The sequence below is a fragment of the Talaromyces stipitatus genome, genomic scaffold, assembly GCF_000003125.1.
Source record: "Talaromyces stipitatus ATCC 10500 scf_1105507295511 genomic scaffold, whole genome shotgun sequence".
NCBI classification, from domain to species: domain Eukaryota; kingdom Fungi; phylum Ascomycota; class Eurotiomycetes; order Eurotiales; family Trichocomaceae; genus Talaromyces; species Talaromyces stipitatus.
Genome location: NW_002990119.1, coordinates 863,763 through 886,585, shown reverse-complemented (window position 1 = coordinate 886,585; position 22,823 = coordinate 863,763). Strand labels below are relative to the sequence as shown.

The 22,823-nt window shown below is 45.9% G+C and overlaps 8 protein-coding genes across 9 annotated transcripts; 5 read left to right on the top strand and 3 right to left on the bottom strand.

The window, feature by feature from the left end:
- Positions 1–273: 273 nt before the first annotated feature.
- Positions 274–1,911, bottom strand: TSTA_100280 (acetyltransferase SidF). The gene is made up of 2 exons (XM_002485976.1): positions 781–1,911; positions 274–712 (listed from the first exon to the last, which is right to left on the bottom strand). Exons 1-2 carry the CDS (start codon positions 1,804–1,806, stop codon positions 341–343), a joined length of 1,398 nt encoding a protein of 465 aa, XP_002486021.1. The 5' UTR covers positions 1,807–1,911; the 3' UTR covers positions 274–340.
- Positions 1,912–2,266: 355 nt separating this feature from the next.
- TSTA_100270 (enoyl-CoA hydratase/isomerase family protein) lies at positions 2,267–3,157 on the top strand (the record flags this gene model as incomplete). Its single annotated transcript, XM_002485975.1, has 2 exons — positions 2,267–2,507; positions 2,568–3,157. The coding sequence occupies 2 exons, from the start codon at positions 2,267–2,269 to the stop codon at positions 3,155–3,157; spliced, it is 831 nt and encodes a 276-aa protein (XP_002486020.1).
- Positions 3,158–4,357: 1,200 nt separating this feature from the next.
- On the top strand, positions 4,358–6,620 carry TSTA_100260 (MFS siderophore iron transporter, putative). 2 transcript variants are annotated; one of them, XM_002485974.1, is made up of 5 exons: positions 4,358–4,686; positions 4,751–5,021; positions 5,090–5,432; positions 5,491–6,257; positions 6,309–6,620. In XM_002485974.1, the coding sequence occupies exons 1-5, from the start codon at positions 4,436–4,438 to the stop codon at positions 6,420–6,422; spliced, it is 1,746 nt and encodes a 581-aa protein (XP_002486019.1). In that variant the 5' UTR covers positions 4,358–4,435; the 3' UTR covers positions 6,423–6,620. The 2 variants fall into 2 exon arrangements, with proteins under 2 accessions (XP_002486019.1, XP_002486018.1); XM_002485973.1 differs by having other exon boundaries at positions 5,491–6,620.
- A 359-nt stretch (positions 6,621–6,979) lies between these two features.
- On the bottom strand, positions 6,980–7,786 carry TSTA_100250 (uncharacterized protein; the record flags this gene model as incomplete). Its single annotated transcript, XM_002485972.1, has 1 exon — positions 6,980–7,786. One exon carries the CDS (start codon positions 7,784–7,786, stop codon positions 6,980–6,982), a length of 807 nt encoding a protein of 268 aa, XP_002486017.1.
- Positions 7,787–11,834: 4,048 nt separating this feature from the next.
- On the top strand, positions 11,835–13,342 carry TSTA_100240 (DNA photolyase, putative; the record flags this gene model as incomplete). The annotated part of the gene is made up of 5 exons (XM_002485971.1): positions 11,835–11,917; positions 12,002–12,090; positions 12,234–12,582; positions 12,747–13,051; positions 13,098–13,342. The coding sequence occupies 5 exons, from the start codon at positions 11,835–11,837 to the stop codon at positions 13,340–13,342; spliced, it is 1,071 nt and encodes a 356-aa protein (XP_002486016.1).
- Positions 13,343–13,856: 514 nt separating this feature from the next.
- On the top strand, positions 13,857–16,859 carry TSTA_100230 (WD repeat protein). Its single transcript, XM_002485970.1, has 6 exons — positions 13,857–14,243; positions 14,327–14,413; positions 14,475–14,848; positions 14,913–15,260; positions 15,312–16,077; positions 16,133–16,859. The coding sequence occupies exons 1-6, from the start codon at positions 13,967–13,969 to the stop codon at positions 16,312–16,314; spliced, it is 2,034 nt and encodes a 677-aa protein (XP_002486015.1). The 5' UTR covers positions 13,857–13,966; the 3' UTR covers positions 16,315–16,859.
- Positions 16,860–17,102: 243 nt separating this feature from the next.
- On the bottom strand, positions 17,103–17,400 carry TSTA_100220 (protein translocation complex subunit Sss1, putative; the record flags this gene model as incomplete). Its single annotated transcript, XM_002485969.1, has 3 exons — positions 17,103–17,149; positions 17,226–17,271; positions 17,362–17,400. The coding sequence occupies 3 exons, from the start codon at positions 17,398–17,400 to the stop codon at positions 17,103–17,105; spliced, it is 132 nt and encodes a 43-aa protein (XP_002486014.1).
- A 1,130-nt stretch (positions 17,401–18,530) lies between these two features.
- On the top strand, positions 18,531–20,146 carry TSTA_100210 (RRM domain protein; the record flags this gene model as incomplete). Its single annotated transcript, XM_002485968.1, has 3 exons — positions 18,531–18,958; positions 19,008–19,612; positions 19,683–20,146. 3 exons carry the CDS (start codon positions 18,531–18,533, stop codon positions 19,799–19,801), a joined length of 1,152 nt encoding a protein of 383 aa, XP_002486013.1. The 3' UTR covers positions 19,802–20,146.
- Between the last annotated feature and the right edge of the window lie 2,677 nt (positions 20,147–22,823).

The window sequence follows — 22,823 nt, the reverse complement described above, 5'->3', positions numbered from 1 at the left end:
TTACCACCATATTAGGGGTATTGTAATGCAGTATTAATTACGACGGTGCAATACATACCAAATAAATCTCTCCACCCTGCTACTAAAGTCGATTCAAGAATCCGAATCATGCCACCTTCTTGAATGAAGGTGAGAAAACATGGAGGAGTGGATTGCTCATTTGAACCCCTCATTGCCTATATCGGATCGTGTCGAATGAGTCTCGGCGGTAATCGCGATATAGATTCTGGCGAACATGGTCGACTATCTAATAATCTTCTGGTTGTGGTTTTCAGGGTAATAGGACTGCAGTATGAAGAATCAAATTTTACTTAAACATTACAGATATACATATACTAGGTTACAGCTTCGCATTCCACGCTGCCCGATCCGCCGACTCCAAGGGTCGTTCTCTTCCATCCCAGAACAAGGGACATAGTTGAAACCACTTCTCTCTACTGGCAATTGAGTGAACCGACCGTTTATGGCCAAGATCAACGTACTTGTCAATGACAAGGCCTTGCGCGTTCTCGTACGACAGAATAGTGTCACCCGTGGCTTTCGGCTCGCCCACTACATTTGCCGTGCGCGGATCGTCCAAGAAGCAGTAATGGATACAACTAGAGTACCATACGTTCACTCGTTGAGAGCCCCTGAATAATGCATTGCCAACAAGGGAATGGCGTCCTCGATCGTAGTCGCCGGCTGCGTAATGAGCTCCGTAATGGTCCTCCTGTGGAAACACCCAAGATTAGTATTGTTGACTTAGTAGAAAGGGAAAATTTTGTGGGATGACCTCACCTTTGCCCAGTAAAGTTCAAAGTAAGCGAATCTTGTTTCATTGAACCGTCCAAATAAACAGAGAACATGTGGATCAAAGTGCAGTTTCCGCAGATATTCGCGATGCTGCTCCAGTGTCCCAGTCTCGTTCCAGCCCTGAGCGACCCGCGGATCATTCTGCCATTTGTTGAATAGTTTCAGATGCTCAGCATCCTTCCAATTAACCACCTCAAGGGAAAAGTGTTCATCAAGGTCAGGAATGTAGCGACTGTAGACAATCGATCCAGGATGTGGCTTAGGACGACGTATTGGGTGCCGTGTATAAATAGGTTCTTCCGGGAACTTCATTGTGAAATGATAACTTTCAGGCATAACCGGGAATTGGGCCAGATGTTGACGCATAACACCATCTGTTCCATCTCCAACTACCCATATCGGACGAGGACCCATTGGTGAAGCTGCGCCTTGCCAAAATGAGCTCCTGAGAATTAGAACCTCCTCTGTTGTGAAAGTTCGGTCATCATTTAGCCGCCACGGTTTTGAGTGCTCGATTCCTAGTCCTGTAGAAAGTAGTTCCTGCTTTACTATCTCACTTTCTGCACCGACTAATGAAAGTCTAAAATATTCGTAGATGGGGTGAGCGAGGTAGATTGCATGAACCACGTTCCAGATTTGGCCCAGTGACGGCGCTTTATTTCCTGTCCATTCGAAGGTAGTTTGAGGGCTTCGTCGTGCTCTTGCCCAAGAACTGTTATTCGAAACAGGCGGCCGCTCATTGTTCGGTAGGAAGGATAGATCTACCCACGATAGAGAATCGTTGTGCAGTGGCTGTGCCAAAGGTTTTCCTGCCCATGGTTGCTCGTCAAAACACAATTTGAATCGGGTGTGTGACTTTTCGCCTATAGCTTCCACTCTGTATGCGGTGAGAAATGGATGTGGAAGCTTCACCAGAGGGTATTGGTGGGACACTAAATTCGATATCATTGTTTTGCATCCAGTATCTTCTGGTATTTCTAAGGGCTGGGGGTGCCAGGGTACCAATGCCATCGCCCGCCAATGTGCATGGATGTAGGGGATATGGAAACGACAAGAATAAATTCAGCTCGTCCCTTTGGTGGCTTCAACGATGAGGTAAAGTAGCTAAACAAGGTCATACTCCAGACTAGCACTGACTCAGACATTTTTTTTCTTGAGGTAGTTTTATTTCTAGTCGGTTGAAATTAGTACTGAGATTTTTTTCGATTTAAACTTTGGTCATAATTGTACCTAGGTATTTCTAGCCCCCGATATCGCGTTCCATTAGTTTTTGTGGACATTGCTCCATGAACAAGACGCAAAATTACCAAAATGGGTCTGCAATGAAAAGGGACTAGATGTGCCAAGGATGCACGTGTAATGCCCCGGCTTTGACATGAGAAGATAGATGTAGAATATAATACGCGCGCAAATGGAGATTTTGCCATTATCACCTGCGATTCATATCAAAGTGAACGTATAGACAGGCACAATGTCTATATACTTTCCCGACAGATCAAAAACTCTACAATATGACAACTTTTACGTCTCGTTCCCACAAGGAAACGTCCTGCAGATCACCTTGAATCGACCGGAGAAGTTGAATTGTATAAACAAGGCCACAAGCCTTGAAATTCAAAAGATATGGGACTATTTTGATAAAGATGAGAGTCTATGGGTTGGCATTATCACAGGCTCCGGGAGAGCGTTCTGTACCGGTGCAGATTTACGAGGTACAATACCCAAAAAGATTTGGTCCAAAGCTGAAAGCTAACCGCGATTAATATAATCAGAGTGGAATGAAATGAACAAGGCAGGAGTGGTGAGTAGCATGGACGCGCCAGGCCTAGCTGGCATTCCACGCCGATCTGGCAGAAAGCCGATTATCGCCGCCGTAAACGGCATTTGCATGGGAGGTGGATTCGAAATGATAGCCAACTGCGACATGGTGCTAGCCTCCTCCACAGCCGTCTTTTCTCTGCCAGAAGTGAAACGCGGAATAGTCCCTGTGGCCGGATGCCTACCACGACTGACTCGCACTATTGGCCTACAACGAACCATGGATCTTGTCCTCACCGGCAGAAATGTAACGGCCCGAACGCTCTATGAATGGGGCCTTGTGTCCCGAGTTATCGATTCAGATTCAGATGTCGTGAAAGCTGCAGTCCAAGTGGCTCAAGAAATGTGCAAAAACAGTCCAGATGCATTGATCATTGCTCGACAGGGGATACGAATGAGTTGGGAAATTGGCAGCGTCGAGGAAGCTGTGTCGGCCCTAGCCGCTGAGTCGTATCCTAGCTTGGTTGCTGGCCCCAACTTTGCCGAGGGCATCGAGGCCTTTGTGGACAAAAGACCTCCTGCTTGGATAAATTCAAAGCTTTGAAGGTTTATGCTTTTTTGATCGGACAGAATCCTTTTCCTTGATTTGGTACTGATGACATGCTTTTCTGCGCCATGAGTTATCACTGCGTATGAGAAACAATTTGTAAAGTATTTGGATTAAAACAGAAGGCTCAGCCGAGGCCTCACAATAGATCATTTAAGATTATCAGATAAGATTGATAAATTTTGTACGGCAGTGTATATTACAATTAGCAGTAATATATGTATTATTGTACTGCTGAAACATACTAAAAATACTACAGACTACGAGTCGCAGAACTAGTTATTTTCCCAAGTCGCTGAGTCATATGGGTCTGGAACTAGACAGCTTGCTATCTCGATATTTATGGTATGTCATCATCAATGTTTCTTTTACAGTGCTACTATATCTGTTGGTTTATATGTGCAATCGAGATTCCTAGCACCGACACGAACCAAGGAGAGGTCACGTGAAGGTACACGTGACCTCGTCAAGCAAGGACTATATAGACCGCGTCGGGGCCTCATTAAGAGAACACAGACGATTGAATACATTTGACCATAGTACTTGGAGTACCACCTGAAGCGCGTGTACGGACGTACGTACATTGTTTTATTGGCTTTATAAGCCAACCCACAATATCATTAGATTTGCTATGTCAGTTTCGGAATACGGCTGGGTATTCTTTGATGTATCAATACGGTATTGGTTCTTAGCTGTAATTATAGTTACAGTAATAGTAATGTTCCGAACATGCATGACAACGCATGACAACAAGCTAGAAAACACCACAAAACTCAAAACGATCTGATAAAATCTCCCAAATCTTGGACGAAAATTTTTCATTGGTTGGATACATGTCTAGCATTTACATGGCTATCACATTCAATCTATTATGGATCCTAGAGAGCAGTTAGGTAACAATACGATCTTTCATTGGGTCTTCCGGTTGCCCGAGGTTGATGCTATTGATTGATTAGATTATCTGATTAGATTTTCATTCCTGATTTACCCGGATCATGCTACGTACCCCTTGCGGTGGAGTTCTGTTGGCTACTGTACGAAATCATGGAGTAGTACATGTTCCCAGACAAAGTTGAATGCCTGCCAGCTAGCCGACTTCGGGGCCTTCGTATTGGTGACTCGATCTGCACGAGGTAGCAAGAAATAAGTCAATTGTTTTAAAAGACAAACACGCGCATGCTTCCGTAAGCTATCTGCGTTTCTGTCCATCTTCTTGGCAGGTTGATCTTCGTGCTTGCCATTGTCTTTTCCATCTCCAAGCCTAGGATATTCGCGATGGGAAAGCTTCCCAATATACAAGCCACGTTTCGTCGAGCCACGACCGATGATACAATCAATCAGGCTTCAATGACTACAACCGACGAAAGCAAGACTGATCCTACTACCGTAGACAATGCTGCTGCGAATAAGGAGGCCGGAGAACTTCAAACGGAAGTTCCGGGTGAAAATCTCCAGCATGGTGTTAAGAGTGTTGAAGCCATTACATTGTCCTGGTCTAAAGCTTCACTGATTGCCATTTTTATTAAGTATGTTTTACATAATTATTACTATGTTGGTGCGATTGCTGTACTAATGCTCCTATTTCAATAGTATTTGGTTGCTTTACTTTGTGAATGCATTCCAGTCCTCTATTCTGGCTAGTTTGATTCCTTTCGTCACGAGTGCGTTCTCTTCTCACTCTCTTTTAAATGTCATCTACATCGTCGGTGATGCCATGTCAGCCGCAGTCTTCATTCCATTGGCAAAGATTTTGGACGTTTGGGGTCGAGCCGAAGGCTTTCTGATCATGACTGTTTGCTGTACTTTGGGTCTAGTTCTTATGGCCTCATGCAACGACCTGTCCACGTTTTGCGCTGCATATGTAAGTCAGCAGCTACCCCTGTCAAGCCTATTACATCTTCTGCTTGCTTACTCTTGAATACCTACTAGGTCTTTTACACCATTGGCTTCTCAGGCGTAACATATTGCGTCGACGTGATCACGGCTGATGCATCCAAATTGAAAAATCGTGGATTGGCGTATGCTTTCACGTCTTCACCTTACATTATCACCGCCTTTGCTGGCCCGAAAGCATCCAACGATTTCTACTATAAAATCAGCTGGCGATGGGGCTTTGGTTGCTTCTCAATAATTTTCCCTGTTGTGGCTGCTCCTATATACTTTGTTCTGAAAAGATCTCTTCGCAATGCTCAGAAACGCGGCCTCTTGCCTAGGGAGAATAGTGGCCGCACGTGGTTGCAGAGCATCTGGTATTATATTGTGGAATTCGATGGTGAGTCGACAGTATCCTTTTTCGACAACGTGAATAGCTAACGATATCTCGTTAAAAGTACTTGGAGTTATTCTTTTCTCTGCCGGCCTCACAGTCTTCTTCCTTCCATTCGACCTTTCGAGCTACGCACCCGATGGCTGGTCATCTGGATATATCATTGCCATGATTGTAGTGGGATTAGTTTTGCTCATCATTTTTGCGTTTTACGAGTGGCTGCTTGCTCCCAAACCAATGTTCAATTTTTCCTTCCTGGCCGATCGAACCGTTATTGGTGCATGTCTCTTGGATGCCACTTACCAAATCTCCTACTACTGCTGGAACAACTACTTCACGTCCTTCCTGCAGGTTGTCAATGATCTGTCTATTGACACTGCCGGATACGTCAACAACACCTTCAACGTTGTTTCCGGACTTCTCTTGCTGCTTGTCGGCTACCTCATCAGACGAACCGGTCGCTTCAAATGGCTCTTGTACATTGCTGTGCCTCTCTACGTCTTCACTCAGGGATTGATGATTTACTTCCGCCGCCCTAACCAGTCTGTGGGTTATCTCGTTATGTGTCAAATCTTCATCTCAATCGGCGGCAGTATCTTTATCATTGTCCAACAAATCGCAATCGAGGCCGCTGTTGACCATCAACATGTCGCCGCTGTTCTCGCGCTACTGAATGTAGTCGGCACCGTTGGTGGTGCTATAGGTTCTACTGTCTGTGGCTCAATATGGTCACATACGTTCCCAGATGCTCTTGCGCGATATCTTCCTAATTCGGCCTTAGCGGATTTCGATGATATTTACGAAAATCTAGATACGCAGCTGAGTTACCCGGTAGGAGATCCGATTAGACTCGCCATTCAGCAAGCTTATGGTTATGCGCAGACCAGAATGCTTGCTGCTGGCACTGGGATTATGGCGCTGGGATTTATTTGGATATTTCTGTTCAAGAACATCAACCTCGCAAAGAAACCTCAGGTCAAGGGTATGGTCTTCTAAGCTTGAGACGTACCTATTTTACACATCAGCATTGCTCTTCGAAGCTTATCGATGCTTGTTATGTATTTCTTACTGTTGTCTGAGTCCTAATTGGCGGATATTTCTGTTCGAGATCTTCTGGGATGGACGCCATAGATATCAGCTAGGGAATATTCCAGGTGATTGACAATTAATTAACAGAACTTATCTTAGTTTCCCATACTGTCACCCTTTCAGATTAGTAATTAATGCGCCTATATACACCGCTGGTAATCTTGATTGGAGTCTTTTAAGCAGCAGTATAACACATATACGCTATCTACTATAGATGAAAACTTATCTAGGATACAACATAACCCGTTTAATTCTGGTTTACCATAAAATAGTTGTCTAACAACAAATATTAGTATCATATACTGAATATGCTATACCTATATGACAGATCTTGTTTCGTATCTCGCTAAGCAAAAAGAAGGTCTATGTATATGGGTATATTAACATGTCGCAAGAAACGACAAGAGAAATAACATCCATTAAAACACCATCACATCCACAGCAGTAGATTTCTTGGGATTGATTTAAAGGTGGTAAGCAACCTCGTCAACGACGACACCGAGAGGAACGCCGAGGGCAGGGAGACCGAGGCCGGAAAGGAGACCAGAGACAACAGGGGAGAGCTGGATGAGAAGATACTCAGCGCCGTGCTCAACGACAATGAGAAGACCATCAAGACCGGGACCGAGTTCAGTGACAAGAGCACCAACGGAGCTAGCAGATGCAACGACGGAACCGACGAGGGTACCGACGGGAGGAAGACCGAGACCGCTGACGAGAGCAGTGAGTTCAGGAGAAAGTTGGACAAGGAGGGTGGAGGTAGCAGGGCCAGCAATGGTAAGAGCACCATCAACCTGGGTACCAAGGTCGGCGAGGAGCTTGCCAGTCCCAGTAGCACGCTTCACGTGATCTCCGAGAGTGTTGACGACTTGGCCAACGGGGACGGCGAGAGGAGGGAGAAGACCAGCAACGAGAGAGGCGACAGATGGGCTGAGTTGGACAAGGAGGATCTTGGCGTCTTCGCCAGTGACGACGACGGCACCCTCGGTGTTGGGGCCCAATTCCTTGAGGAGATCACCGACACTAGAGGCAGTGGCGACGACGGAGCCGAGGGGAACACCAACGCTGGGTAGACCAAGGCTGGAAACGAGGGTGGCGACCTCGGGAGAGAGCTGGATAAGAAGCTCCTTTGAGTCAGTGCCGGTGACGGTGAGGATGTCCTTGACCTCTGGGCCGAGATCAGTGACAATTTCACCGGTGTTAGGGGGGTTAGCTGGGGCGGCGAAGATGGGAGCCGCAAAGAGGGCGAGAGCAGCAAGAGCGAACTTCATTTTGAATGTCCTATTAACTATGGTTGTAAAGAAAGTGAAGGAGAGACTTGGGTCAAATTAGAAGATTAGAATGCAGGTAGGTTTGATAATGAGTGAATGAAAGGAAGATCGAGACGGACATCAGGTGTAGAGGGAAATCGTCCTTTTATATGAGCATCAGAGATGGTTGATCGTCCATCCAAGTCCCCTATCATCCGTGAAATCAATACTGGATTACCAAGTTCGGCGAAAATGAGATTGTAAGCTACTCTGATATAGTTTACTAGGGTCTAGGAGGATTCCACTTGTCAAATCAAAGCCTCCTACGCAAATACAGCACATGGGCACGAACGTGAGTGGGCTTTAATAATGGATCTAACTCTCTAGCGACAAGATGAGTGGAATGGCTAAGCTGACGAAGACCCACGGATATTGAACTGAATTAGTGAATTCGGGAGGCGACTCCAATCCCAGGCGTGTTAAGAGGCACTAAGCATAAAATCAGGTCGATCAAAGTTGACTCTTCTGTCCGGCTAGTACACAACTAGAAAGTATAGCATAGGACTTAAGGAGAAGAGGCTCATCAATTATGCGTACTAATTATCCGTATGAAAATCATTTCCTTGCAACGATTGGCTTTTGAGTGGCCTACTTTTTTTACTGTTATCCTGCATCCCGGATGAGTCTAGGAAGATTATTTGATGACCTTGTTACCTTTTCTGGCTGACTCTAGGTTTCAAATTGCATAAGACTACCTATCTAGATGAGCTGAAGTACTAGGTACCTTACAAAGCAGTACCCATGAAATCAAATGCTTAACCACCACGTTCTCTCTCCAGGCCTCTTCAGATGCATGGATCTAGGGCCTGGTTGAACCATTGATAACCCCCAAGCTGTATCCCCCACTCTGCCGGGTCCAGCTCACTGGAAAATCCGCTCTGGAAATCAGAAATAATGCCATATGTGGTAATAAGTAGCCAATTGGCAACCATCAAGGTCCATCCGAGCACTTGGTTCGCGATGTAAGGATCGACAAGCTTAAAAGCTAGACTCCACAAGAGTCCACATGGCGCAAAAGCAATGTTAGAGGATACTACTAGTTTGTAAATAGAACAGGTCCTTGAGATTAATTTACTTTGTAGTGCTGGCGATCTTAATATGTTGCTCATCGTATTTTCTTAGACTACATACCGGTTATCCCGCTGCTAGGTGCCTGCAATTAGGGCAAATAACAACACAGAATATGATCTACTTCTCCTACTCCCTATGACGAGTGCCATGGCTCGAATAACGACATCATGTTTTCGTGTTGAAGACCGTGCTGAAAAGAGGGATCATTAATCCATAATATCTCGATTATTGGATTCTATACTTGACAAACGTCGCATGCTTCACTTTCCACCATCCGGCACCTACCTGTGTAGTCAAGATATACCCATATGCAAGGTTTACAATATGAGAGAAACTCTCTGTACGAGTACTTAAATACGATAGATACGGAAATGTATCTCCGTAACATGCATGTGTTTCGATGATAGGAGCCAAAGCATGGATTCAAAGTACCACACCACTTCCGGCACGGCGCACTTTTTTCCTACCTTTCGGCTCAACATTGTGATGAACCATCTTTCTTTCTACATACGCACTAATTTCTTTTAGTGAGAAGCCTAATTCACAGCAGTGGAAGGATTGATCAACGATTAGATCTCTGCGGCAAAAATCTACTTTTTAAGGAGATTTAGTAACAATCAATACGGCCATACAGGGACTTTTTCGATTTTTCTGCGGAACTGGTAGATCCGTACCTACGATAGTTAGTAGTCTACTGTCCCTGAGCCACGATATGAATACGGGTATCTTGGTTTCTGCTTTTGATCGTCTCTCGAAAGTTGATATCACTAATAACCGCAGGACGCCTTCCTTCAGCGCTGAGCTCTAATTGTTGCGAGTAGGGGGTCAAATACCAATACAGGTCACTTTTAAGAGAACAAGATGATTACACTGGAGTAAAGAATGGCCTAAATTTACCTTTGAGGGATTACCTATTGACGTGGTAGGCCTGCATTCATAGACTTGGGTTACAGATCTCGCAAGATCTCGGTGTACTACAGACTACGGTTCACGGCGGGATAAAGCGACCCAGCAAACTCACTTAGTACATGTCGCTACGTGGGACATACTTGCGATAGCAGTGCTCAGCCCTTGAACTCACAGAAAAATCCACTATGCAGGGCACTATCCAAGCCTCAGAAGCCACCGCCGCCAAATACTTGCCTTAGCGTTGGCCGGGTGGACGCCTTCTTATCCCTACAATTTTCTGGGGAACTCTCCGAACGCAGTATGTGGTGGCGCCCGGCCATGTGCAGCATTATAGATATGCATGACAGTAGGTGGAAGTTGCAATGTCACCATCCCATAAAGTGAGAGTGTCGAGAATTTATGACTTCGAAAGTACTCGATTGGCAGAATTTCTCGTTGACAAGACGGTGCCTGAATCGCGGACTCTGTCCGACTTGAATCACAAGCACATCTTTTCGCAGTGCTTAGATCGTCATGAACCGCGTGGAGTTGAACCAATCTGGGTCCGTCTGTACAGACGGCAAGAACTCTCAGGATGATGCGAGCTCCGATGAATCTAACTTGTCCGCTGGGCCGAGATGGCACGATTAACACCACTCAAGCTCGTACACCAGAGCGACGACTAACGCAGACAATCACCCAGTTCGGCGACAATCGTGATCAAAGTCTACCGGTACCCCTATTGAGGCATAGGCGACTGGATTAAAAACTGATCTCCAATCATGACTCCCAGCATTTTCGGCATATATCCACAAGCCTCTCAGCAGAGTCTACCATTATCATGCTCGTCATTTCTTAATCCGTGTGCTCAGATGGCCACCAATGACCATATCGATTGCGAAACAAATTGATCCTTGGCGATACACCAGACCTTTGGCTACCATTGCGATTCAGCTTAGAAGGACGAAACTGTGCATTCGTCTGATGATTCGACTGGGTTTAGAGCCTGGATTACCGATACGGACACAATTCTAGGTCTGTCAGAACGGCTCCTGGTAGATAAGACTTGCCCCAAGTGAAAGTTCGTAGTCGAAACATCGCCTATGCATAGAAGTATCCTATTGGAAGAATAGCAATTAGTCAATCCATATACAAGGTTCGCGAATTGTTGCCGTAACAAGACCATGCTAATCAATCACCATTTGAACTCGTCCGCGAAGGCAAGGCATGCTACAGAAGAGGTCTCATTGGGTGTGTCATGGGTTCGTACCCCAGGAGTTGATCTTAAGTTTGCTTGTAACGTCTAGTTAGTTCGTCGCCATCTTTAAGGGTATTCCAGAGGAAAACAATGTAGCCATTGTGTCGGATTCACAATCCTCGATTTCAGAGATCACAGCTCAGACTAAGCTATCCCCAAACGCCAGAGGCTCTTTTCCCAATGCTCCTTTCTGGCTCAATGAAATGATGACCGATATATCGTTGTGCCTTCCGAAATTTTCCAATTCCTGATGTTTTCCCTGACCAGGAGTATCCATCCGCGGTTCGTCTGGCAAGATTGTGAAGTAGTCCCAATTCGACATGAAGAGAGAGATCTTCAATAGCTTCCTGATCCATTTGATTCAAACGCCTCCAATGTTTTATGCTTAAAGAGTGTGGCAGATACCGAATAACGGTTGCCGTATTGTATGAAAAAACACTCCAGCGAACGCAGAAACGTCAAGGCCTCTCTTTTGATAAACAATAACCACCGCTTTCAAGAACCATCGGTCAATTCTGTGCCTCGGACTGAAGTAGCTCTGGAATGCCCTGGTAAATGTAGGCATGGAGGGAGAACGCACTTGCACAATCAGCCGATTTCTCGCTCTCCTCATAGAGCTATTGCGAAGTGCATATTGATGGACACGTCCTGGGCTGACAGGCACAAGTGTGATTTCCGCTGATGAAAAGCACATCCGCAATAACCCATTAAATGATTAAATGTAGAGGCTATGCTCTCTGTATAGTCCTTTCACTGACCAGTATGTGGGCAAAAGGGGCCTCCCGATGAGCGATGCGTCCTTGCTGTGCGGCGGAAGGCATGATCGATCGCTCATCCCAAATTCCGTCGGGGCGTCATCGTAAACACGTACCTAGGTATAACTCACCCGTTCTGTTTCTTCTTTACGTCCAACACCTTCGAACTGGTCGAAATGCCTCCTAAAGACTCACGTGTCGTAGTGCTATCCTGACACCGTACAGATCTGCGACTGCACGATTCCCCAACACTACAAGCTGCACTGGCCCTGCAGCCCTCAGTCTTCATTTCAGTATGGGACATGGGACCCTCACTACGTATACCATACTCGAGTTAATCCCAACCGCCGAATATTCTTGATTGAGTGTCAACAGGGCTTTTCCAAGGCATATACCTCTATCAATGCAAGGCAGAAACTGTGAGTTGTGCGCGAAGCACCGCAATCTGATCTCACAAAGCTATGGAAAGCATGGGGAATTACACATTTGGTCTTTGAAAAAGATACAGACGCGTATGCGAAGCACCGCGACGAGCAAATCATCAAACTTGTAGAAAATGCTGGGACCGAGATTTTAGTCAGCAATGGGAGGCCTCTCTTCAATCCAGATTATATTGTGAGAAAAAACAACGGGGAGCCGACATTAAGCATAAACAAGTTGCTCAAGGCTTCGGAAAATATGGACAGTGATATTCCAGACAAACCACTTGGTACACCGGAATCTGTGCCCGACCCTTGGGAAGATGCGAAAATGAATCTAGACAGCCTGGAACATAATATGCCCGAGTCAGTGCCAGATCTTAATGCACCTTACCAGAGTCTTGATAATGGGAGCAGTCAATAGAAAGAGGTAATGGGGCCCGAGAAGGATTTCGCTGTTGTTCGCAAGTTCTGGTGGGATGTAAAATCTGTGACGGATAAGTGGCATGAAAAGAAGCAATCAACTGCAGATATGGCTACAATCTGCTGCTAGGTCAGCTTTTGTTCGGGGAAATGTTTTTTAGTGCTCAAGCCGCCTTGGGACACACGTCTTCGCAGACATTTGGAAACAAGATCGCCCATTCATTCCATGGCGGCTGCAATCTACTCATTCAGAGTCATCAAACGGAAAGTTCATTCGAGATAACACGTATGCCGTCGATTCAGAAGAAGCCGCAGCATGGTTTCGTCAATGGAGTGTGTTTCTTGACTCGTGGAGGCTGTTACGTTAGTTGGGAGCAAGGTGTGGAAGTGTTTCAGGAATGGCTAATTGATCGCATGTACGAACATTCCTTCTGAGGCGTATCTAACCTATCATTTAGATGAAGAAGCATCCAATGTTGGCAATTGGATGTGGCTGTCATGTACAGCCTTCTTTAGCCAATACTACCGATGCTATTCACCGATAGCCTTTGGTAGAAGGTGGGATCCGAATGGTGATTTCGTTCGCCGATACTGTCCAGAGCTGAAGGATTACGACAAGAAATACATATACGAACCATGGCGTGCTCCAATAAAAGATCAAAAAAACATGGGGATGCCGTGTTACAGACGATGGGACATATGATACTGAAGATGGCATAAAGACCTATTCGAAACCAATTTTTGATTTCGACAAGCAGCGTCAAATCTGCATAGATTCCATGAAACAGGCGTATCACATAGGTCTACATGGCAACGACTCAGAGGCGATGGATGGGAGTTGGAAAAGGTTTTTTTGAATCTCATACCCAGAATGCCTCGCTGATGGATACACCGAATGGGCCAGTCGAGGATGAGCTGATTGATGAACCACCTAATAAGCGACGAAAGATGCAGGAACATGAAGAAAATGAGTGGCATATGGGGAGTTAGATACCAAGTACCGAGGGCTGCATTCTCCATCTTTCGTCTTTCCGTAGACGTATTCGTGGCGTGATCTCTTATCCAATGATCAGAGTGATCCTTTCAAAGAATTATAGAGAAATCTTGTTCAAAGATCGGAGAAAGTAACAGACACCGGAGATAACGGGACCGCGGATTAGTTATCGATAAGCGCTCACCATCCACTCCGCTTTACGTCGACTACTCTCCATTCTTTCACGACTACAATTGTTGACTTCAACGGTTACACTCTTCGGGATTCTTTTTGTACCCTTCTCCAACAAGATCACTTCTACGCGATTATTCTCTTCCCAGATTGTCACGCTGAATGGCCGACCGGAGCTCCCCGCCCAGCCATCGTTCCGGCTCTGACGACTTATCAGATGAATTCCATCCAGCATTCGAATACTTCAACAACGACGAATATGACGACAACGATGACATGGACTACGAACCACCAAGGGGTCTAGAACACTTGTTTTTCGATCTTGCTGAAGAGGACGTCAACGACGATGACGATGAAAATTATGAAGAGGAAGAGCCTGAGGAAAGCGAGGATGATGACGAGGAAGAGGACGAAGGGCATGGTGAAAACAGAGTTTACCGTGAGTCATTGAAGTCATTGGAGGTGATCGGTATGTAGGATTTAGTGAAAATGCTAATATGGGCTTTGATGCAGGCGATGCAGAAGGAAACATACAAATCGAGTTGACCGTGGGTCCGATGGGTGATGAGCAGACGGGAGATGACGAGCAGCGGTCTCGACAAGCAAGAGGTATTTACTGCCCACAGTATCTTGCGTCTGAAACCGATTACTGATTTCTAATCTGGTATAGCAACTACAGCCCAAGTGATACGACTTCTCGGCGGCGGAGGCTTTCGGCGTCTCCTTCAGTCTCGCGGGGTTTTTGGCGGCGGTGCTTTCGTTGTCGATGAAGAGGATGATGAGAACGATGACGATGACTTTGGTGGTTATTCATCTCTTCGTTTTCGTCGGCGGAGACGAAACCGTACGGCGCGTCACGCGTATCCGAATGTCCCCAGCGAGAATGGAATAGCATTGATGAATTCTGGATTGTACGGCAATAATCCCAATTATGTGGATGAAGCGAAGAGACGCAAGAAGAAATTGGCTACGAGAATTATGTGGCGTGAGCTCGGTATTGGATCACCAGGAGAAAGAAAACGAGATTCAGGCTTGGTGTTTCAGGTATGATCCTGGCTCAGCATCGTAGAGTGAAAAGTCGAGACAGAAGTTAATTTGCATTGTACAGGACTTGATACCATCAACCACGGCAGAAAAGATCATCTACTATAATGCGCGATGTTACTCTGGCCAATTTTCGGACGACGGGAATTTCTTCTTTAATTGCGGACAGGACTTCAGAGTGCGCATGTACGATACCGCTAATCCCCATGATTGGAAATACTACAAAACCGTGCGATTTATAGGAGGACAATGGACAATCACAGACGCCACACTTAGTCCCGACAACAGATATCTTGCGGCAAGCTCGATCCAGAGACAAGTCACGCTAGCAGCCACGGATCCTAATGACAAGTCCGAACCTATGCTACTCGATTTTTCCGCAAATCGGGGAGAAGATTGGGGTGGTTTTGGAGTATGCCTTCCTTTTGGTCTTCATTGGTTTCATGCTAATCCATCTTGTCAGATATGGTCTCTCCGCTTTTCCGGTGACGGACGGGAGATCGTCGCTGGTACATCCGATAAATCCGTGGTTGTATATGACATCGAGACACAACAGGGTATACTTCGATTGCGAAAACATGACGATGACGTGAATGCAGTCTGTTACGGAGACTCGTTATCACCGCATATTCTCTATTCCGGCTCAGACGACACCACAATCCGCGTCTGGGATCGACGTTCCATGAACGACAGTCGCGAAGCTGGGGCTTTTGTAGGTCATACCGAAGGCTTAACCTACGTCGACAGCAAAGGTGACGGTCGTTACGTTCTATCAAACGGCAAAGACCAGACGATGAAGTTATGGGATTTGCGGAAGATGGTAACCACCGAGCAATTCGATAAAATTAACATTACTCATTACACCACTGGATTCGACTACCGATACATGCCTTACCATGACGAGGATTATACGCCGCACCCCCACGATTGCTCCGTTGTGACTTATCGAGGACATCAAGTATTACAGACGCTGATTAGATGCCACTTTTCTCCGCCATCTAGTACAAACTCTCGATATGTCTATACCGGAAGCGCCGACGGTAAAGTGTATATATACAATATAGACGCAACGCTAGCGGCAGTCATTGATGTTGGCGCCATTACATCAACTCATAGAGAACCCCGTGAATTAGAAGATCTCGCCCACTGGGGATGGGGAATGTCTGATAATGCTTGGAGGAACGTTGTACGTGATGCAAGCTGGCATCCATCAGCACCTGTATTAGCCGGTATGTCTTATTACCCATATGCTCAAAGCAATCTCATCTAACCTACATGTTTCAGCAACATCCTGGAATGGCTACGGAGCATCCTCAGGAACATGCACCGTCCACTCATGGAATGATTCAGCCCCTGAAGACGAGGGATATCCGCCCATGGGCTTGAGTTATGACGAAAAACTCAAACCATCACGTAGATCAAACAGGTCGTCTGGCGGTCATAGATTTGTATACGACTCTGATTGATTTACTTTTTTAGATGCTGCTATTCCCTAGTCGGATGCATGATACACTTGTTTATGATACATACGGTCGCCGAGCGCAAACTACTGACGAATCCTCGCTTTTTGTTCTGTATAGACGGTCGAGGGGAACTAGAGAATGCTCTTTGAAATGTTTTTAGCTTTTCGATTATTATACATACATACTCTTCATGCATCAGTCGCGGTACAGCGACGGAAATGGATGGCCATTCCATTCAATAAGATTCGCATTAAAAAAGTTCGACTGTGTAGGTATATAAGAAACTGCCTTTGCCCATCACCCTATTAAGATAAGAACTCCTGAACTGTTTGAATGCATGTGTCGGCGCGTGTGTAAGGTTATTTTGTGAGTATGCGGGTTGTATGGTGTGTATGGTGTGGCTGTCGGATTCATATCGGGTTGAATCGAGCACGCATGATAAATCGATTATTCCAATCTCTGCCCTCCGTGCGCTTTCCCCTTCGAATTATTTAACATCATATCGTTGTGCGTCTAGCCGACCAAGACGTTGTTGACGGGGATGTGGACTGTGCGACACAAGTGGTTAGTCCAGCGACGAAGACAACTAAATGTGAAAAGGGCACTGACTCAATTTAACAAAGTATCCAATAGCACCCTGAACAAGGTTCTGTTAGTATATGCTCCGTTCTCGACGGTTTCCATGCAATTGTCTTCCCGAGACGTACCATGATCACGAAGCCGACACCTGTTGCGACGTTGAATTAGTGACAAACATCCCAAGAGGTATAAATCGCAACCAGGATTGAAGATTACGTACCAACTGCTTGAGAAATCTTCAAAAACTCCCTCTTGTCAGCTGCAGAGGTTGTTAGAATATAGATCTTGTGAACCTGGGACAGAATCAGGGGGAATAGCAAGTAGGGGAGACTGACGCTTAGTGCAGCGGTTAACGAACTGCATGCCATCGCGGATGAAGTCCTATGAGAGAGCAAGTCAATAAGAGCTCCAATTAATAAGTAGCGATCGATTTGGGATATTCAATGGCAGCATGTGAGATGCCAGACATACCTTGGGGATATCGGCGAGTTCTTGGAAAGTGTCAGACATTGTGATTGTTCGCTTGATTAAACAGTCTAATCGAGAAGAGAAAGGTAGTTCAAGGAGTGAAGCGAATGAAGTGTAAAATTGAAGAAGAGAAGAGAATCGATAGAATGTCCAGACAGTCAAGAAGCAGTTGGATCTCCGCGATGAATCCAGCTGGCCTCATGGCAAGATGCACTAGTCTCATATAGGTTTAGTTAACTTGGCAACAGCGGAGAAACATTCTACAGCTCCGAGCCAATCACCACTTTCCAATGGCTCCACTCTCTCCATCCTTGCCAAAGCTCGACGAGTCTACCTCCAACCTCAGCTCTCGCGTCTCGTCTCTTGTCCGTTCAATTTCTTGTTTGTTTATTCGACCCCGTCCCGATCTCGAGGAAGCTGTGAGTCATTCGAATCAAGTATTGACAACGTGTCCTAGATATCACTTTCCCGGAGCAAGAGTCAGTCGACACCGTTACACCGCGATCAGCCTCGTACCTCCATCGTCCTGTCCACCCTCTTTCATACCTCAAATCATCCAATTCCCGACAGTCTTCCACCTCTATCTCTGCTATCATTTCTTGGCTTCTTGAACGGTCGCAAACCGTCTTCTTAGAACTAACTTCACTTGCTCTTGATATCCTGCTGGTCTGTGGCAGTTTGCTACATCTTTGTGTGGATAGACTTATTCGTCTTGGTCACAGACAAATACAAATCCTGTCAGAAAAAAGCAAACCCGCACTTGTCATCAAGGACAGTCGGGTCTCAGAAGAGAATATTGATTCAGAGCTTACCTTACTCTGTTCACTTTGGTGGTGCCCTGTTTGTTTCCAAAGAATACTAGCGCTCAAGCTTGTACGTACCTTTTCTTTCTTCATGTTTCTCTCTGTTGCTTGTTTTGCGTTTTCTCGATGGAATTATTATCCCTTGAGTCAACTACTTTCTCTGCTTACCACTATGAGGTCGTGTCCTTCCCTATCTCCATGCTAATGTGTTGCAATAAACAGACATGTATTCATATTGATTCGTCGGAAGAAAGACATCATACAGGCTTGTGCATAACCAAAACAAGAAAAAGAAAAATAAGATTGAAAGTTGTTCTTACTTCTCGATCGGTCTCCCGCTCTACAGAACAAGTCACATAATCCGTCGCAATGGCTGAGGAGGATAACTTTGATCTGGATATTTACGGAGATGGTGGTTACAATGGCCAGGAGGGACCAGAGTTGATTCTCGATGCGCCCGAGACGAACGGTCATGAAGGCGGGGAAACTCAGTATGGTAACAACGATAATGCACAGTCGACCAACGGGCAAGACGCGTCACATCAAAATCAGAGCTCGAATCAGCCACAGCCACAGCAACAGCCGCCTGTGCAACAAGGCCAGAAGCGCAAAGAAATGACTTCCTCGTCTGAGGATCGGCCCACCGATCCAGATGCTACCACTGCGCTTTTCATTTCGGAACTATTCTGGTGGACGACTGACGACGATATTCGCGGCTGGGTCAACGAGGCTAACGCTGAGAACGAGTTGAAGGATGTCACTTTCAGCGAACACAAAGTCAACGGAAAGAGCAAGAGGTTGGTGATACTCATGTCCCTCCGAAGATTAAACTAACATAGTGTTTAGTCAAGCCTACGTGGAATTCACCACACCACAGGCCGCAACTGCAGTCAAACACTTAATCGAGCATTACGCCAATACCGGCCAACCCGGTCGTAAACACAACGCCAACTATACAAATCCCCACCAGAACCCATTCCGCACCCTACCCAAGGACGCACCCGCTCGTAAAGATGATCGCAATAGCAGACCGTTCAATCAACCTGGAACCCAGAATATGGGCTACGGCATGAACAATGTAGCCGGCGGAACCGGGGGCGGCTTCCGTGGACGTGGAGGGTTCAACCGCGGGGGAATGGGTTACAACAATCGCAACTTCTCTGGAGGTATGAACACCGGTTTCCAAGGTGCTGGCGGGCCCATGGGTGGTGGTGGCTTCAATAACCCAATGGGAGGTGGCATGAGTAATTACGGCGGTGGCTTCAACCGCGGCGGAAACATGATGGGTGGCGGTATGCGTGGTGGCCCCAATATGCGTGGCCGTGGTGGTGGACCCAATATGGGTGGTGCACCGAATATGATGGGTATGGGCATGAACCCGATGGGCGGGATGGGTATGAATCCTGCCATGACTGGCGGTATGAATCCTATGATGGGCAACATGGGCATGGGTTAGTCTCTCTTCCCCGTATTTCCCTGTATTTTGTATCTCCAATCTGACAGTAAATGATATATGATCAGGTTTTCAAGCTGGAAACTTCAACCCTAATTTCGGCGGCGGTTTTCAGGGTAACCCTCAAATGGGCAATGATCAAGGAGCATGGAACCCGCACGGAGCAAAAAGAACGAGACAGGAGTGATCAAGATTCCAAATATCGAATCGCCGCCTCACTCTTAAGCCGTCTCTTCAAATCAGCATACAAGCCCATTATAAACATCGCAACCTCTTAAACCCTCTTTTCGTCCCTTCCCTTTCTATCTTCCTTACTAAGAATAGCGGCGAATTTTTTCTTTGCTCTGGGTCTCTCTATCAGAATCATAACTATTTGGCGTTCTTTGCTTTTATCCTGTTTTACCTTTCCAATGGTGTTTAGAAGAAAATTTTTCTCTCGATTTTTCCATTGCTATTGTACCTGGGGTTAGTTTTTTTTTTCCCTTTCTACTTCGTTGCATGTAGGTATGTGTGTGTATTGAATAAATTGGATCTCATATGTGTCGAATGGAGTCAAATTTACTCTTCTGCCCCCAATTCTATAACAGATGAACGACGATAATATCAACTGGAGACAGAAAACATAAGCAAAAATAGAAAGTAACGTGCGGTATTGCCTAAATTCCCAGCCTTTCTAATTCACTATCCCAGACACCATACATCCGCAAATAAGACCCTTCACTTCGTGAAAATCCGTGTATAGCCTATGCCCCTTTTTCCCTTAAGACTCCAAGTTTCCATCCACAGAGGTATGCCAGTAAACAAGAAATCAGGTTTCATGAAGTCATGAAGAGGACTCGAAATAAGTATTCGGCCTCAGTGGTAATTTGAAGAAAATCACGCAGTATGAAATGAACAGAGATACATATAAAAGAAAACGCAATAACGAAAAACATGAAAAGAAGAGGCCAAGATAATATGTCATCAATATTTGAGCGGTCATCATCTCTGCATTGTAGCGAATGGTTGCTGTTTATTGCTTGTTTGCATCTCGCATATCATCGAGCGATGGCTTCCTCGCTCGGAGAAGTAAATGCTGAAAATGGCTGGTTCACTGGAGCTGTCGTTTATATAAGTTTCTCGCGTTCATCTGTTTGTTCCAATCATGATCAAAAAGATCTCGTGGATATATTGGTCATCGAATGGTGTAGTAAACCATACAAGTCAGTCATATCATACGGCTCTACCACAGACGGTTTAGGGTTGGATATGGCAGCTGTAAGACCTTGCAGAAAACCGAATACACCCAAAGGACTCTCAACAATGGGTGATTTTGTGTAGGACTTCAGAGTATTGGTCTTGCTATCGTCGAATATGTTGTTGCCCGAGTCAACTGCAAGGTGCTTTTGCGCCAGTGTATATAGATATTTCAACGCCTCTGAAGTATAAGATGACATAGCAGCCTTTGGACAGTCGGTTTTAGGTGAAATGGGTTTGTCTTTAGTGCTGCAGGGGTGTGCAACATATCCCTCATTTGTGACTACTTCCTTTTGAAGCGAGAGAACGAAGCTAACTGCCCTCAACCGTGCCCAAAGCGACGAGAGTCGCTTACGCCGATAGCATTTCTCCGTTGATTTAGTAGGCGAAGCAGGGATCGTCGAAGATGATGACAACTCCCATTGGATTGCACTCAACGAAATATGACAGCGGTTCAATTGGCGCGACAAAACACGATGCAAGATAGGATGATCGCGATGAATGCGACAAAGGGTCATCTCCCCATGTTTCAAAGGATCAACTGAGATTTTGTGGGGATTCTCGCACTTTATGCGTTGCAGATTTTCAGTTAACTGAAGAGATATTTTGTTGATTGAGAAGACAAGAGTTGCTGTCTCAAGGCTTTGTATAATGTCTGATATCGCAAGTATCTTGCTTGGATTCCGTTGTGCAGCTATGTCCCAAGACGAGCAAGTCCTGGGTCTTGACAGCCGGCTATTTAAGGATAAAACAGACGGGCTCTTTGATATATCGTTTAGTTCAAGAACCTCGTCAGAAAAGTTCTTTATAACGTGTGGTCTGCGATTCGTATCTTTGTTGACCCTCAGCTCATGCGTCTGCGGGTTGCTGAATGTCCAGCCAGAAAACATCGAGCCAGGAGCCAGGTTGGACCCCTGAGAAAAAGATGCGCTTCCAGAACTCGGTGAATGGTTGAACGGTAGGTTAGGGAACAAGAAACCACCAGCTCCGCCTGCATTTCCATCACCCTGGTCTGAACGACCATCCGCCTGTGTATTCAATTCATTATCGGTATTCTCATCGAGACGGCAATGAGCCTCTATTCCTATAAACCATGCATCCCATGATGCAAATGGCGGCATATGATTCATAAACCTGTCACTTTCACATAACTGGCAGTTGTTGGGTTCGGGCATCGCATATTCCCTTTGGTCGAGGTTTTGCAGAGAAACATTGGGATGCTTGATCCTTAGATGATGTCGGAGCTTATCCTTGCGAGTACTTCTCCAGTCATTACAACACATACACAGAAACCAAGATTTCGCCTGGTGCCTCTCGTTGACATGCCGTTTGAAGGCGCCTCTTGAAGTGATGTGCACAGGTATTGGACATAGTTTACACAGGTATCGTTGTGGTGCGCCGTTACCAGGACGAGGACTTATAGGAGATGGTGTCGCAGGCCGTTGTGGTGTTGTCGGAAGTTGTATTCTCGGTGTAATGAGTCCCCTGATGGCATTGGTCCCTAGATTCCTCTGAGCCAGACTTAATGCATACGTTGCCTGATTGGGATGTGTGGCATATTCTTCTCGAAGCCTGTCAAGAACGAGCTCGAACAATGCGTCTGGGTTATTTATACCACTCTCAATGTTATGTAGTGGATCGTTGATGTCGGGTGTGGGCTGGAGCAACGGAGTGTCTGGGGGTAGCAGGGGATGATCAGCAGCAGCGAAAGCACTCTGATCTCCCACCTCAATCTGAGGCCGGCTCCAGAGGAATGTATCAGACTCGCCCTGTATATACTGAGGAATGGGATTAGAAAAGGCCAAGATTGAGTCACCGATGTTTGAGTGTATGTCACTGGTGGTCCGTGATGACCCGTCCACATATGATGACTGAGAAAGACCCCGCTGCATGTTATTACTTGACACCGATGACCTGGAATCACTAGTCCGACGACTCTGGTTATAGCTTCCTGGAGTCAGGAAATTGTTGGG